We start from the raw sequence: 17,848 nt of genomic DNA, 5'->3' as shown, positions 1-17,848 counted from the left end.
CTTTAGGTCTTTGTTAATTTGTCGCCACAGGGGCTTGTAGTTGTGGAGGTACAATTTATTGAGGTTTCTGGTTATTTGTACCCCTAGGTATCTGAACTTGGTGTGGCAAAGTTTTATTTTGGTGACCTTCGTGAGTTCTTTTTGGGTGTGAGGAGGGGTGTTAAAGCACATAGCTTCTGACTTTGTAAAATTTACCTGTAGGCCCGACACCATTGCAAATGTGTTGAGTTCTCTGATTAGGGAGGTTGCTGTGCTTATGGGGTCTGGTGTTGTGACCATTAGGTCATCTGCAAAGAGCCCTAATTTATAGGTTCTGCCTTTTATTTCCACTCCCTTGATGTCTGTGGCTGCTCGGATGCGGATTGCTAAGGGTTCCAGAGCCAGGATAAATAAGAAGGGATCCATTCCAGTTGTGATTGCAATTTGTTCCACGCTGTTTTAAATGCTGTATTTTATATTGTTGTAACCCACCTTCTGGCAACAGGTGGGAAATAAAAATGATGGTGATGGTGTTACCCCTACACTGGCAGTTTAGACATTACAATCCTATTCTCACCTATCACAGTTTGGTAGATCAGGAATACACTGTGACCCCATGTGTATCTTCTCTCCTCTATCCTTTCAAGTATGTTTAATGTAAGGTTTCCCTGGTCTGTTAAACCAGTTTAAGAAGACAAGAACCATCTACTGGATCAGGCTAATGGCACATCTAGTCTAGCATCCTGTTCCTGAAGTGGCCAACTAGTTGTGTATTGGAAGCCCCAAAAGAAAACACTCCCCATTTGGGCTTCCCAGTAATTGGCATACAGAGTCATATTGCCTCTAATGGTGGAGGCAGAACATAGCCATTGATAGCCTTATCCCCCATAGAAAGTATAATCTGGATTTGGAGTCATAAGTATAATTCTCTTTTAAAACCATTCTAGTTGGACACCATCATTACTTCTTGGAGCTGTAAATTCCATAGTATTGGCCAGATGGCCAGGGCATCCAAACCAGGAAATTATGGCTTAAGTGTTCCCTTCAAAGCAGATTTATTGAAAAAAGAATGTAATTTCTGACCAGGCCACTGTAGGTACATATATGCGATTACCTTATTACTCTCATCTACATACTCACCTAAAGAGGTTTCAGCAGCAAATGAATGTTTAGTTCCTCTATTGGACTCAAAAACAAAACCTGGAAGATCTTCTTTTAATATTGTAGCTTGCTGACCATCTGAATTGTGAATAGCAATTTCTCCTTCCTTTAGACACGTAAGAGACCAATTCCCCACTGTGAGTTTAGCTGGGCCTGGGACAGATAAAATTGGCTGGCTTGTTGTGGATGGTTTCACCTGGCTTCGGGCTCTCTGTAACTTCTCTAAAAATTCACTTCGACTTTCTGTTAAAAAAAACACACAAAAAGAAGTAAAGGCTAACTAGCATTTGATTTTTAACTATCAGAAAGTAATAGTTTAGTTTCCATGAAGCAAAATGGGTGGGCATTCAATGCAAATTTATGTTGTAGATTCAAGTTCTCAGGATAGATATTTCTCACCGGTCTCCAATATCACAATATAGGACAACGGAAAATGTCTACTGGCCAATGGTGAAACTTTTATGTTTTGGAAATCATTATATTATACATAATGATAAAATATAAACAAACTGAATAAACTGAGCTAGTTGTTAAAATCCATTTCTACTAAAAGAAATGCATGGGGGGTGGGGACTCAGATTTGATGGAGAATGGAAGCATCCAAATTTTGGAACTAAACAAAAAAGAACTGATTTAATAGGAAAAGAAAACCAAATGCAGAGTTGTAGTATGGAATTCTGGGAACTGTAATTAACTGTTTTAATAGCAAAAATGTCAGTGTTGTGTGTTGTACATAACTGCGTAACATATAAATACATTTTATGTTTATGTATTTACTACTACATTTTTAATTTCTTTGCAAATAAAATTCATTACAATGTCTAAATGATAAAATACACATTACCCATGTTGATTGGGCAGACACTACTGACAGCTAATGAAGTTGAGTTTTGCTATATGGTCATGTCCAAAGTACCTTCAGTAGACATTTAGGAATGGTTCATATGGCCTCATACCATCACCTTAAGAACTGGTTAGACTTTCATGGAAGCCCAGCTTGTTTCAAGTTGTGCTTTCATATGCACAATGACTATATACAACTGCTGAGGTTTCCATTCTAACAATGGCAGTATGCAGAAATGCAAAATCACATATGTAATGCCATCACAGCTTGTCATCCTTAATCCCTCACAAAAATGTAAAAAGAACAATCTTAGGCATTCAATGTTAACTCATAAGTTCCCTCTCCAGACAATAAGACTACTTACTGTAGTTCCCCATTCTCACTCAATGCTCTCCACCCTGGAAGTTCACAGTATTTTTCTGAGCAGGTAGAGAGTTTACAAGCTTCTATACTTCTGTGTACCAGGGTAGTCTCCCAAATATGTATAACTCACACCTTTACTTTTTGGCTGCCTGTTTTCTTTTGTAGACTAGGACAGGCATGGCAAAACTTGGCCGTCCAGCTGTTTTAGGACTACAACACCCATCATCCCTAGCTAACAGGACCAGTGGTCAGGGATGATGGGAACTGTAGTCTCAAAACTGCTGGAGGGCCAAGTTTGGCCATGCCTGACCTAGGATATTCACAAGAATGATATAATCTCTGACTACAAGTGTTTTTGTCACAAGTAACTGGGAACCTTCAAATCAAGAGTTCTACTGTGCCTTGTGTTAAATCATGCAGTGTGACCAAAAAAAAAAAGAGGAAGTTCCCAGGGGAAGAAGGCTAGGAACTCTTTTTAGGTTCTGAAGCCGCTCCCTAAGCAGCCAGCTGACTGGCCTGACCTGAAAGGACTATCAAACCCTTGCGGCAGATATGGGATCTGCATGGGCAAATGGTCAGCTAGTCTGGCTGGCTCCTATCTCTGGCTCCCATTCAATTGTCTTTAGGCCCAAATCTCAGAAACTCATGTAGCCAGCCTACTACTTTACCAGGTCTCTATAGTCCAGCATTATAAACAGGTATCCATTATAAATGAAATATCCATCACAACCGATAAGGTGTCAAAAAGTGAATATGAAAGCAGAGATAGCTGTCTTTGCATTTACATGATCCCTGCAAATCAGGAAATTAGCTGAAAATTATACTGCCAAGTTATGTTGCTATAGCCTTATGTTGCTATAGCTTTAAATTCTATCACCCCAAATCTAATAACTGATAAAATTAGCATGAGATAATTAAAAATCTATTTTATGAATAAGTAGAGTTTAAGAACTGAACAGAAAAGCTTTGACCGAAGCATCAGAACCAGCCTGTAGCCTCACACTACTGGAAAAAGCAATTTCCTGAGAATTTGAATCAGAAGATCTATTACAGCAATTGTTCAACGGAATAAAGCAATCTTACAATTCACTGCACACTTGGCAGTGAAAAGGGGGCAGCAAGCAATATCAACTATGTTTAAGAGCTACAGATAGCTTAAGTACAATGTGAAACTTCTAGCTCAATGTCTTTCAGTTTCTCAGTTCTGATCCACCTGATGAGAAACTTTGCACCACTTTTCACACACATGCAATTTCATTCTGCTAGCAAGTTGCAAGCCACGTCATCATCATTCCAACTTGCTTTACCTGAAATGCAGTGGATTACCACTAAATATTGCCTTTTAATTACTGTTTGACTAATATTAGTATGCATGGAAAGAAATGAAGACAGAATGAAGCTAAGATGTTCACTGAACACAGTTACAAAGAAGTCAGTTGCTGTCACATGCTAGTTGACAAAAGCATCACAATAAACTGACCACCTTCCACCTGTTTACATCCTTTACTATTTAGTGAGCCAATTCCTGTAAAAAAGAATGTCTCAAAATCAAATATATAAAATGTAAGATTCTTATGATATCTTTAAAGTATTAGTTGAGAACAACATTGTACCTGAACTATCAGATCCTCCTTCAGGGCTGCCACTGGAATACATTGTAGCCAGCTTCCCATCCAAGATAAATCTGAACCAGCCATTGCTACCATTTGATAGCTCCAAAGCTGCAGAATCACTCCAAATATACAAGCAGTCTCTTCCCCTAATGATTGACCAGTCTCTCCAGTGATAGGGTTTACCCTGCTGCAACTCTTTAGCATCTTCTTGAGGTTCGTCTTCCTGTAAAGCAAGATAGTTTAAATTCATTGGCTGTGGAATTCCTTAAGGAATAAATTGTAAAACACAACAAGTATATCTGCAGGCTACATTCTTACATAAACACTTAGAATTTCAGGAGACACTGTCTGAATATAATATACAGAAAGACACTTAAAAACTGGTACAGTGGTACCTCTAGTTACGTTACTTAATTCGTTCCGGAGGTCTGTTCTTAACCTGAAACTGTTCTTAACCTGAAGCACCACTTTAGCTAATGGGGCCTCCTGCTGCTGCCGTGCCACCGGAGCACGATTTCTGTTCTCATCCTGAAGCAAAGTTCTTAACCTGAAGCAATATTTCTGGATTAGCGGAGTCTGTAACCTGAAGTGTATGTAACTCGAGATACCACTGTATCTTAAAAGCATACTAGAGACACAAGACAAGTTTGCCCTTTTCTCTCCTATCCAAGCAGAAGGCAACAGACTGCAGCACCAAAAAAGTTTCTTAAATGAGTGTTAACACATTAGGTCCAGCAACCCATTACTAGAATTTAATGTACTTTTCACTGATATTTATTCATATTAAGGCATCCCAGACAGCAGTTGGAACATATATGCATTCAAATATTGCATACTTACTTTTTCTGGTTTAGATTCTTCTTCATTCTCATCGTCAGAGGTTGGTCCTGCCAAAGTTGAAACTTTACTTATCACACCAAGCCTAGCGAGCTGATCCAAGAACAGGTCACCTCCTTTATCAACCAAATCTCTTATAATCTGTAATGCTAGCAAGTGGCCATCATCGTCATCCTGTAAAAGTTGCACAGAAGTAAAATAAAAGGGATGTACAGTAATTCACTGTATATCTTGATGTACAGTTAAACATTTATTACATAATTAACACCCACCACTCCCAACAGAAAGGCAATCACTCATGGCCATACCACTGCAGGAAAGTGTTAAGTCTAATTTTTGAGAAGTAATCCTTCTTGAGACAAGAAATGTAGGGCCATTTCACAGATTAACAAACCTACTGTACACCCAACAGGGAATCACAATCAATCCCAATTCCAATGGGATATTTCTATACGAAGCATCACAAAAAAATCAATCTCTTTGCTTCTTATACTGAATCCACTTAATCTAATCTATTCAGAGGCACATCTAATTTGTTCTTAAACTTCCAGTAACTTCCTGAACTAAGCATTTCAATGCTCCACCACACATAAAAACTAAACTGATGTCATTAGAAAAGAAAAGAAATAGAAAGATAACAATTACCTCTTGATCTAGAACAGTAGCAGTGATCTCTACCAGAACAGTAGGCAAATTATGCCCAGCATCAGAATCACAAACCTCTTTTAGAAGAGCTTCAGAACAAAAATGAATCATTTTTCTAATGAGAGCAAGACTTGCTTTCCTTTTAGAAAGAGAGAGAAATAATATTTTAAAGAATGAAACGGGAAACATACATACTTAGAAGAGCACAACATATTGGTAAATGCATTGAATTGCTACCCACTTTACATGCTGTCTATTGTTATCATCAGGTAACAAAATATTCTGACTCTGGCCAAGCTACAAGCTGGACTTGGAGTTGGGTCATTGCTGATTTGCGTTTTTCGAATTCCATTCAACATACCACCATATATAAATCATCCAGATTTTGCTTTGCTTTTGGCTTGGTCATTCTTGAAAATCCAGATCCTTGAAAGTATTCTAGCCACACAATATAGCATGTGAATCTCCACATGTACACACAGCCCTTTCCCCTTTGTACCTTATTGAAGGCAGCATAGTTTGTTGAAAAGTTTGAGCAAACACAGGCAGCAGTCTTTTCAAATATATTGGTGCCATTTCTGGATCACCTCTGGGCTCATTTGATTCTTCTTCATCTTTGTTTGAATCTTTCTTTTTCTTTTCATCGCCTTTGTTAACTGGACACATCCAGTCACCTATAATTGTAGACCACTATTAACACTGTTATGAGTTTCAAAATTGTTTTAAAGAAACCACATATAAACAATTTCCTTTCCAATGCAGATACAGACTAGGATAAGACTCTTCACAATAGACTACTATAGATTTGTCTAGTATTAGGATCTACATCTTATATTCTATTTCCTATCTCTGGGGAAGAGTGCACATGGTTACATAGCTGAAAAGGCAGTGTCCATGCAAAGACAGAGGTATTGGCAGACTCTGGAGGAATCCCAAGTTTTACAGAAGTACAAAGAATCTTAAAGAAAAACCCTTGCCTTCCTGCCCCTGTCACGTGAAGAGGGTTGTAACCCAACCCATTCTCCTTCTCATCCACCACCTAAAATGTTTTGTTTTTGTGTGCTTGCGCCTACAGGATTTCAGTTGGCCTGCTCATACCATAGCATGTAAAGCTTCAGAAAGAAGTGAGACAAGACACTGCCATGTCAGGCTGTTGTTACTCTTCTGCCGCAGACTATTATGGCATTTTTTTCTGGACATTTGGCTGTCATAGCTGTCTTATACTAGTTCCATTTGTTTTGAAACAGGACAACAATGAGCTTATGGCTGAATGCAGTCTATTTCAAGAAAACTGATAATAAATAATCAAACTGATAGAATTTTTTTTAAAAAAAATATACTGCTGAAATATTATCTTATGGCACAGATTGAATTCTATCTTATTAAATTCAACTTAAATTCAACCATTGCTTTACTTTGACAAAAACTTCCTGGAATCTTTTTACACTAACCTGGAGATTGAAGAATAGCCACTACTTCACTGTGCCCTCTTTCACGAGCTTTGTCCAAAGGAGTCTTTCCATCTTCATCTCTCAAATCTGGATTGGCACCATGTCGCAAGAGAGTCTAAAAGCAAGTTATTATTACCAGAATTACTGGAATAAAAAAGCTACTCAGTATGTCAATGGTACAATTTAGGTTCCTCTGACTATGCACAGAACAGATTCATGACTTCCTCCCTCCCTCTCCTAAAGGGCACCATCCCTTACTTACTATCTGAATCAAGTCACAATATGTTGTGATATCTAAACCAGCTGGCTACAGTTTGAATTATTGCTCCAAACCAGAATTGATTCTAGTTTGGAGTAAGCACTCCTACTAATTTGCTGGTTCAGCAAATGGTTACATTCTCTGGAGAATGTAAGAACCAAATGGTTAATGTTTTTGATTTTGTGTGGATGGGGAACAGTGGTGGAAGGGGAGATGTTCTACGAGACAATATAAATTGGTTTCTGATTTCATCATAGCAAACTGGTTTTTGTTTCAAAAACTAAGGAATGCTTTACAGAAGGAAGGAGGACATATACACTGCTCTTGCTCAAAGTAATCCAGATCACTGAGGGTTGTCTGAAGGCAGCTATTGAGATGGTGAGATATGTTACATTGTTATGTTTTTGTGAAGAGTTTTGCACAACTTTCATATTTGCCAAGGGCACAAACACACACTAAATAAATGTGTTTCCAAAAAATAAAAATCGCATATGCCAAACATGAAGTATTAAGGGACAGGACACTTTTAAAAAACACATACTTCAGCTGATCTAAATTGCTGATAAGGGATGGAATGATTTGTTATGATAGAAAAGATAAATATTTAAAAATCACCTTTGCTACCTGAGGTCTTCCAAAACATGCTGCATAATGTAAGGATGATGACCGCTGACCCCTATTAACATCAGCACCTCGTTCACAGAGAAATTCAACCTGTTTACAGATGAGCAACAGTTTATTTTTACTTGCATCATTTGCTTTATGCAGAAAATCAAAATAATGTTTCTTTTCCTTGTTTACCATTTCCTGAGTTCCAAAAGCAGAGGACCAGTTTAAGAGAGTTTGTCCTACATCATCCATAAAATTTGCTTCAAAAGCTAGAGAAGTGGAAAAGAAAGTGTCATTATATGTTTTCAACGATATAAATGAAAACAAAATGTTAAGTCTCAGTATTCTACCCTGCATATCAAACAAGCTAAAAATAATTTTCAACAAAAATATTATTCTTAGAGCCCATCCATTATAGAGATAAACATTAAGAAGCAAACTAGAAATTACAATGTCAAATAAAGGTCATTTGCTTACCACCTGTGTCAATAGCATCTATTAGGGCATCGGTATCTTTGCTGCGGATGCAATCTATCAGCTGCCGATGGGAACGGTCTCCAGTACTATCAAGTCTACGCAATCCTGGGATTCTGCCTGTAGATCCAGCACTAGACTTTGGCAAGGCTTTCCGTCCTTCAAACAGTAGCACCAAAAGAAGATCTACCAAACGCATGGTATCAAGTACACATCTTTCATCACCCTGCAATGCACTCTCTATAGAATCTGGAAGCTCAGATCTTAGGAGATCCTGGAAATAATTAAAAGTCTGAACAATAAAAATATACAGGACTTTAGAAAATCCAATGAGAAAGGGATTGCATCTCCATATAAAAAAGCTAAATTTATTATTTATTATTATTATTATTTCAATTTACATTCCATCCTTCCTCCCAAAAGAGGTGAGGGAGGGAGTATAAGCAAAGTTCAAATGTAGCAGTAACAATTAACATTTTAAGGATTTTAGAATGTGAAATAAACAAAGGTCTACACAAATTTATTCTTATTTATGATGACAGAAAATTAAAGAAACAAAGAACATACATACAATATCTGCCAAGAAGTAAAGCTTAATTTTTAATAAAATAGCTATTTAACAAAGAAATTCTTACATGTGTTACTACTGGAGATCCTCTGCAGAGTGTTGATAACAGGCTTACAATAGTTGACACCTGGTTACTTAATTTGGAATCTGCAGTTGCAGATGGTGCTCCTGTGCTACTCCGGCCAGGTTTACAGGCTGAAGATGGTCCTGAAGCTGTGCCACCTGCTGCAGCCATTCGAGATAATAGCTCCTCAGTTAGCCCATGTTTGGCTAATGGCGCTGGATCAACTCCACGGCGTGTAAATCGGTCAGCTAACGAAGCAAAACAACGCAGTGCACCATCTGAAACCTGAAGGAACAAATCATATGGTTAAAAAGTATCACACAGACCAAGATTTGAAAGACAGCAAATTTAAAATAAAAGCATCAATATTGACATTTAGTAAATTATACAAGAACACTGTTTCATATCAATCCACAGCTTCTATACTTTCTTAGCTATGAATGATTTCTTTTACGACAACAGTCATTTTCTAATGCAAGTTCTACATAGGGATTGTAATTGGGGAAATGAGACACAGCATTACGTTACAGATATGTGTGGGATGAATAATCTCTGACCCAAACAGCATCCACACAACTGTTCAAGTGCAAATCCTAGCACCTAAGAAAGAATATCACAAATCCTCATTAGAGAGTTACTGTGGTATAGTGGTTAAAAGTATCAGACTAAGACCCAGGAGACCCAGGGTCAAATCTACATTCAGCCACAAAGCTCACTGGTGACCTTTGACATCACTTTCTCTTCTACCTCCCAGGATTTATGTGAAGATAAAATGGGGAGGAGATACCATGTGCACCATCTTAAGCTTAAATAGCAGCTAGTGCTTTTCCATAAATACTTCCACAAAAGCTTGTGCAAGAGTTTCCATAAAAATTAGGCAGGTTCTATGGCAGTCCCAAAGCTTTCATTTGTGCAAAAGTTTGCAGTTATGGAGGAAACTCTTTGGCTTTAATTTCACTCTATGTGAAATTATATTAAAGCACAAAGTGTAAACAAATCACTGTTTACTGATCACAGTGAGTAAAATATAACTTCCACATGTAAAAAAGAACATTTTTTCCCTTCCCGTTTCCATAAAAAAGCCAACTGCAAATCCTCTAATTCTCCATAGGAATAAAAATTAAAAGTTACATTAGAGCCAAGGATTTCATGCTACTCGAAATTAACCCTACTACCATACAACTGTTTACTTGCACTAGCCAGTGCTGGCAATATGAACTAAATTCTTCGTAATATTTGTTATACAGTTCTCAATTCTGGAGTAACCTATTTACAGTGCTTTCAATTACATATTCTAAATTGTTTACCTGATGGTCTTCATGTTTTAACAGACTCGAGAGGGATTCAACACAAATCTCTAATGAGGAATCTTGAGGTTCCATTTTTCCACAGAGTCTGGATACTACAGCCATAGCAGAATGCAATGTATCTTTATGAACCAGGTGCCCACTGTCACGAATAAATGTCAACACACAGTTCAGCCCCCCTGCTTCAAACACAGCGCCTGATTCACGGGTACAGATGAGTTCCAACACCTAGAATGAAAATGGAATTACACAGACAATCATACAACAAAGCATGCATTCTTTCCAATTCAATTCTCCCAGTGCTTATTCACTTTTTATTTAAAATTATTGAATGCATTAAAGCTCTCATGGTGTCAAAAAAAAAAAGCTATAAACATGTAACAGATAGGGGGCTGTGTATGCTGGCCCTGCCCTTCCACCCCAACATTACCCTGTTGAGCAGAAAGATCTGAAGGGAGTTTGTAAGCATGCGTGAATCCATGATCAGGAGTCCTGTGCTGACACACATACAAGCTCTTTTCAGACCTTGACGCTCAACTTGGCAAGTGAGGGCGGGGGGGGGGGGCAGAACTGGAGCACACAGGCCTGCACCTCCTACACATTTACAGTTTTCTAACAACTGAACAGGACCCCAGTTTAAAAAAGTGTTATGCATATCTAATATTAGAACACCAGAAGCAGTTTGTGTCTGGAAGATACACAAGCCTAAGGTAACTGGATAAGACATAGGAGTTTTAACAGGCTATGTCATATATGGCTTTAGCAGTCTCAAGGTTCAAATATCTATGCGCCAAGCAAGATACGTTGCAGAAGATCCACAAACAGGATCTCACACTGGTTTTTAAAAATAATGTTAATAGCAATTGTGGAAGTGCAATTAGATTTCCCACTTTTCAAGACAATTTGTCCACTAAGGCATCTACTTGAGACTGTTTGGGATAAGGGTATATTTTTGCAGAAGTTTTATTGTTTTGCTAAAGATATCAAAATTTAAAGCAATTATGTCCTGGTCTTGTAAGTAGACAACCATTATAAAAACATTTTCTTATCATGGAGCTTTATTTTCTGTAATGAAGGAAAATGAATACACCATACCTTTACACACTGCTCAGCCAAGTCTCTGCTGGTTCTGTTGTTAAGCTCAACAACTACTAAACGATTACAAAGTGCTTTGATAGCACCATCCACTCCCACAATCCGTCGAGTGCATTCCGCTGATACATCCAAATAATAAGTTATAGCACGAGCTGTTACCTCCAATACATTGTCAGGAGCACTTTCATCAAGGAATATTTTGCACAGTGCTGGCAAAAAGGTACGAGGGGGACATCTGCAAGAAGCGACAGATTACATTATACCAACATACACATTTCCATATACATTTCTTTGATCTTCGCCATTGCAGGGGGTCTCAGGGTCCCTTCCAACTCTACAATTCTATGAAAGATTCTATGAGCCACTGTCTAGATTTAACATCTAGACAAAATAAAATGATTACAAACTGTTCTGGGGTCACAGATATGGGCTTCAATGCTAATTTCAGTTTCATGAACAGAACACTTGCCCACTGTCTGAGTCTCCCTCTGCAAAAAAAATGTTCCTAATAGTTGGCTGACCCTCTGTAAGATACTAGTGCCACAGGAGACTACAAAATGAAAACAGAACAGTTAACAATTGGAGGGACCTTCCTGCAAGTGCATAACTGCCTTGGACTCACACAAACAACTTTGGATCCAAACCAATATCCACAACTGTAGACATATATTCTGGTTATAAGCACACCATCTATATCTGGAATGGAAAAGGAAATCTAAACTAGTTAAAAGCCTGTATGTGAAAATATTTTTGTGGTTTTTTTCTGAACTAACAGAGGACCTATGCTTTAATTTCAGTTACATAGTAAACCTCCATTAAAAGTCAAAATCCAGTAATTCAAGGTAACAAAACCGCTACAAGCAAATGACAATAGAGACCACTCTGCACATCTGACACACATTTTGACAGATTTCAGCTCTTTTGTCTGGATACTGTTAAATTAATGCCTTCTAATACATATGACATACTAACTTGGTAAATCTTTGAGTACATGAAGGCTTGCCTTAATGAGGATAATGGTCAGTTCTCCTCCTTGCCTAGGTTGAATAATAGGTTCAAGATCTCATATATGTGTCTGTGTGTGTGTTTGTGTGTGTATGTGTCTGTGTGTATATACATACACATACACACACACACACACACACACACACCCGTGTGGGTGTGGGTGTTGGATATTGTCATGCACTAAATATTGGGGGGGGCATAGCTGAACAGTAGAGTACATGCTTTGAATGCAAAAGGTCCATGTTCAATCCCAGCACTTTCTGGTATTTATTTGTTAAGCCTCTACTTAACAAAGTTCTCTAGGTGAGTTATAATAAGTAAGTTTTCAAAAAGTTGAACTATAGTGGAAACCATAAACCCATTAAAGAGTAAAACTATACAACTGGGGTTTTTTAAAAAAGAACTTTGCACCCCCAAAATTAAAATGAATTTAAAATGAAGCACAGCCTAACAAAAATATGTAAAAGCCCTACGTGAATGGAAAGCTCTTCACTCAGTGCTTAAAATACTACAAAAATTGTACCAGACTCCCTGGAAAGCCTATTCTATAACCAGAACTAAAAGGGACTCAGCTGCATTTGGCAGGGGCAGCTGGAGTAGGATCTCTCAAGATAGATCTTACATTCAGGTGGGGCTGGACAAGAACCCTGGATAATCACTAGCTAGTCAATGTAGACAGAAGTGAGCTACAAGGATGAATGGTCTGAGTCAGAATAAGGCAGTTTTCCTACATTCCTTCCTGGACTGCTAGAACACTAAATAAATTACGATTATGACACATGAAGTGCATGTTTGTGTTATTCTGTATGTTCACTCCAGATTTGTCTACTCAATTCTGAGTTTTCATTCCACAATAATGATTGTGCACAGAAAATTGCTTTGCCTAAAGCAATAAAACCTTTTTCTTTAAAAACCCTGAACTCGGAAAAGATCCAATAAGTTAAGGAGCTAAATGCCTTTAAATTTTGTAATGAAATGGCAGCAAGATAAGTGAATCAAGTTTTCTGCAGATACTCCAATTCAAATAGATGCAAAATAATCACCCAAATTACAACTGTGATGAGAAAAGAGATACAATATTAAGAAAAAATGTGAAATTAATCAGCAATGTGTTTCACTGTCATCACCATTATACCTTTCTAATGGCTGTTTCACACAATATACCTTCCATGGAACTATTTTGTACTTCCTCTATAGGGTGGCTTCTCCGGAGTTTTGTATGTGCCCGCCCACCATTCGGAACAGCCCATACATGAGCTGCCACAAGCCACCACCCAGAATGTTTTGAAGATGCCTGGAGATACAGTGGAACCAATTTGCCTGGAAGAGGCAGTAGGCATTAAGTGGCTTATTGCATAAAATCATGCAAAGTGGCCCTAAACCACTGAAGGTTTGAGTCAACCTGGATGAACCTGAAAGTTTAGAAATTCCACAAATTAAATCTTTATTCTACCTGCAGCCCTACTGAATCCCTAGAGCCTGTCCCTCTCCACATATGGCAACTCTCCATTCTGTCCATTTCCATTGCTGCCATAGGAAGAATTTAAGTACTGTAAAGTTTTGCTCAGGATACATGAGTCTGGGTAACCTGGGTAATAACTTGTAGTGACTAGCCAGCCATCTTGCTACTCTGTAACACCGCATTTGTTGCCTCAAACAGCAAAACCATTTTACTCACTGTCCACAATTCAACCTAAATAAATACTATATTATTCACATTTATTTTTAAATTTATTAGTTCTTGCCAATTACTTCAAGCAAGCAATAGCATATTAACATTGGTAAAATAGCATTAACACGGTACAGTCACCCCTATTGTGTGTAACTGTCTCCAGATTAAAGATTCCACCCTCCTTTTCTGTAGGTAAACATGCAAATTGCATGTTCACGTATACATATAAATAGAAGCACAGACAAGCCTAGGAACACACAGAACTCAATGCCTGAGCAGGGCTGCTCATTTTAGCAAGGAATATACTTTAAAACAGAGACAAAATACACATACACATCATGAAAGAAATACAAGATAAATAACATTACCCCACAGAAAAAGACAAAAAAAATCAATGAATAAACTCTTGAGTTCTTATTTACCTAACAAATGAATCCAGTGTCACAATTAGTTTTAATAGAGAGGGAAATTTAAAGATTTCTGAAATTTACAAACAGAGTAGCAAATAGACAGGAAACACCATGCACCAATGTTACCCATAACCATTTTACTGTGGTAATTGAATAAAGATGGTTCTGCACAACTTCAACTATAAATTCTAGCTCTGTGGTTAAAACTCTGAGGGCGATATCCAACTAACAAGTCCCTCTAACAGAAGTCTGTGCAAGGATTTCCCCCCTCCTCCCCAAATTGGCTTGGTGCGTGTCAAAAGAATCCCCAGAACAGTGCAGGGGGCAGGAAGGGGGGTCATTCTAACCAGCTGAAATGCTTATACTGATGGAACAATTGCCATAGAGCTACAATGAATTTCTCCCACCAAGTCTATTCAAAGTATGACTAACACTGGATATTTTTATTATTTATATTTATTTATATCCTGATGGTTTCCTGGATAGGGACCCAAGGCTGCTTACTTACAGCTAAAATAAAAAGCTAAAAACATAGGGCGGAAGCAATCATTTTAAAATTCAGTGGTAAATGCATCAAAGTATATATAGTATTTAAAACTTTCTGAAGTGTTACTGTGAAAAAAATGTGATGACTAATGATCAGGCTCCCTGAATCACAGTCACAGAAAGGTGACTTAACACTACCAACTAATATTAACAGGACAGAAGGACTGAAATGAACATCACTACCTGTAAAATAGAATGATAGAATGATCTCGATACGAATCCAAGGCAAACCTTTTAACATCACAGTAATCCAAGTTTATGCTCCAACTACTTGTGCTAAAGAAACTGAAATTGACCAATTCTATGAAGACTTACAAGACCTTATAGAAGTGACACCAAAGAAGGATGTTCTTCTCATTATAAGGGATTGGAATGCTAAAGTAGGGAGTCAAGAGATAAAAGGAACAACTGGCAAGTTTGGCCTTGGAGATCAAAACGAAGCAGGGCAAAGGCTAATAGAGTTCTGTCAAGAGAACAAGCTGGTCATCACAAACACACTTTTCCAACAACACAAGAGACGACTCTACACATGGACATCACCAGATGGGCAGCATCGAAATCAGATTGATTATATTCTCTGCAGCCAAAGATGGAGAAGCTCTATACAGTCAGCAAAAACAAGACCTGGAGCTGACTGTGGCTCAAATCATCAGCTTCTTATAGCAAAATTCAAGCTTAAACTGAAGAAAGTAGGAAAAACCACTGGGCCGGTAAGATACAATCTAAGTCAAATCCCTTATGAATACACAGTGGAAGTGAGGAACAGGTTTAAGGATTTAGATTTGGTGGACAGAATGCCTGAAGAACTATGGGTGGAGGCTCGTAACATTATACAGGAGGCAGCAACGAAAACCATCCCAATGAAAAGGAAATGCAAGAAAGCAAAGTGGCTGTCCAATGAGGCCTTACAAATAGCGGGGGAGAGAAGGCAAGCAAAATGCGAGGGAGATGGTGAAAGATACAGGAAATTGAATGCAGATTTCCAAAGAATAGCAAGGAGAGACAAGAAGACCTTCTTAAACGAGCAGTGCAAAGAAATAGAGGAAAGCAATAGAATGGGAAGAACCAGAGATCTGTTCAAGAAAATTGGAGATATGAAAGGAACATTTCGTACAAAGATTTCCATAATAAAGGACAAAAGTGGAAAGGACCTAACAGAAGCAGAAGACATCAAGAAGAGGTGGCAAGAATACACAGAGGAATTATACCAGAAAGAAATGGATGTCTCGTACACCCCAGGTAGTGTGGTTGCTGACCTTGAGCCAGACATCCTGGAAAGTGAAGTCAAATGGGCCTTAGAAAGCACTGCAAATAACAAGGCCAGTGGAAGTGATGGTATTCCAGCTGAACTATTTAAAATTTTAAAAGATGATGCTGTTAAGGTGCTACACTCAATATGCCAGCAAGTTTGGAAAACTCAGCAGTGGCCAGAAGATTGGAGAAGATCAGTCTACATCCCAATCCCAAAGAAGGGCAGTGCCAAAGAATGCTCCAACTACCGCACAATTGCACTCATTTCACACGCTAGCAAGGTTATGCTTAAAATTCTACAAGGAAGGCTCAAGCAGTATGTGGACCAAGAACTCCCAGAAGTGCAAGCTGGATTTAGAAGAGGCAGAGGAACCAGAGACCAAATTGCAAACATGCGCTGGATTATGGAGAAAGCTAGAGAGTTCCAGAAAGACATCTACTTCTGCTTCATTGACTATGCAAAAGCCTTTGACTGTGTTGACCACGGCAAACTATGGCAAGTTCTTAAAGAAATGGGAGTGCCAGATCACCTCGTCTGTCTCCTGAGAAATCTCTATGTGGGACAAGAAGCTACAGTTAGAACTGGATATGGAACAACTGATTGGTTCAAAATTGGGAAAGGAGTACGACAAGGCTGTATTTTGTCTCCCTGCTTATTTAACTTATATGCAGAATTCATCATGCGAAAGGCTGGGCTGGATGAATCCCTAGCCGGAATTAAGATTGCCGGAAGAAATATCAACAACCTCAGATATGCAGATGACACAACCTTGATGGCAGAAAGTGAGGAGGAATTAAAGAACCTTTTAATGAGGGTGAAAGAGGAGAGCGCAAAATATGGTCTGAAGCTCAACATCAAAAAAACGAAGATCATGGCCACTGGTCCCATCACCTCCTGGCAAATAGAAGGGGAAGAAATGGAGGTAGTGAGAGATTTTACTTTCTTGGGCTCAATGATCACTGCAGATGGTGACAGCAGCCACGAAATTAAAAGACGCCTGCTTCTTGGGAGAAGGGCAATGACAGGCCTAGACAGCATCTTGAGAAGTAGAGACATCACCTTGCCAACAAAGGTTCGTATAGTTAAAGCTATGGTTTTCCCAGTAGTGATGTATGGAAGTGAGAGCTGGACCATAAAGAAGGCTGATCGCCGAAGAATTGATGCTTTTGAATTATGGTGCTGGAGGAGACTCTTGAGAGTCCCATGGACTGCAAGAAGATCAAACCTCTCCATACTGAAGGAAATCAACCCTGAGTGCTCACTGGAAGGACAGATTGTGAAGCTGAGGCTCCAGTACTTTGGCCACCTCATGAGAAGAGAAGACTCCCTGGAGAAGACCCTGATGTTGGGAAAGATGGAGGGCACAAGGAGAAGGGGACGGCAGAGGACGAGATGGTTGGATAGTGTTTTCGAGGTTACCAGCATGAGTTTGACCAAACTGCGGGAGGCAGTGGAGGACAGAGGTGCCTGGCGTTCTCTGGTCCATGGGGTCACGAAGAGTCGGACACGACTAAACGACTAAACAACAACAACAACACCTGTAAAATGCTTTTTGAAAGTCAACAGTTTTAAAAACAAATTTCTAACCTATATACCAAAGTGGTTGTATTTAAACTAGTTAAGTTCACTAAGGACCAGAGTGCATCTCCAGTGTCCATCTCGCTAATTTTAAGTTTGTGGTTTTAAGGCTCTCA

At 38.7% G+C, this 17,848-nt stretch overlaps 1 protein-coding gene across 12 annotated transcripts in view; it reads right to left on the bottom strand.

Moving 5' to 3' along the window:
- Positions 1–17,848, bottom strand: part of HECTD1 (HECT domain E3 ubiquitin protein ligase 1) — a 68,763-nt gene that overhangs the window by 34,511 nt on the left and 16,404 nt on the right. For 6 of the 12 annotated variants that reach the window (XM_081888642.1, XM_081888635.1, XM_081888637.1 and 3 more), the window contains exons 3-15: positions 11,270–11,504; positions 10,175–10,402; positions 8,871–9,152; positions 8,239–8,527; positions 7,954–8,030; positions 7,768–7,866; positions 6,894–7,008; positions 5,942–6,116; positions 5,443–5,581; positions 4,801–4,971; positions 3,961–4,183; positions 3,828–3,872; positions 1,120–1,383 (exon numbers count right to left, since the gene is read on the bottom strand). In XM_081888642.1, the coding sequence (XP_081744768.1) occupies positions 1,120–1,383; positions 3,828–3,872; positions 3,961–4,183; positions 4,801–4,971; positions 5,443–5,581; positions 5,942–6,116; positions 6,894–7,008; positions 7,768–7,866; positions 7,954–8,030; positions 8,239–8,527; positions 8,871–9,152; positions 10,175–10,402; positions 11,270–11,504 (2,342 nt within the window). The remainder of the gene's footprint in view (positions 1–1,119; positions 1,384–3,827; positions 3,873–3,960; positions 4,184–4,800; positions 4,972–5,442; positions 5,582–5,941; positions 6,117–6,893; positions 7,009–7,767; positions 7,867–7,953; positions 8,031–8,238; positions 8,528–8,870; positions 9,153–10,174; positions 10,403–11,269; positions 11,505–17,848) is intronic. The other 6 variants (XM_081888644.1, XM_081888636.1, XM_081888640.1 and 3 more) reach the window with 5 other exon arrangements.

Source organism: Podarcis melisellensis (genome assembly GCF_964234715.1).
Source record: "Podarcis melisellensis genome assembly, chromosome: 1".
Classification (NCBI taxonomy): Eukaryota; Metazoa; Chordata; class Lepidosauria; order Squamata; family Lacertidae; genus Podarcis; species Podarcis melisellensis.
This window is presented reverse-complemented; position numbering and strand designations above follow the sequence as displayed.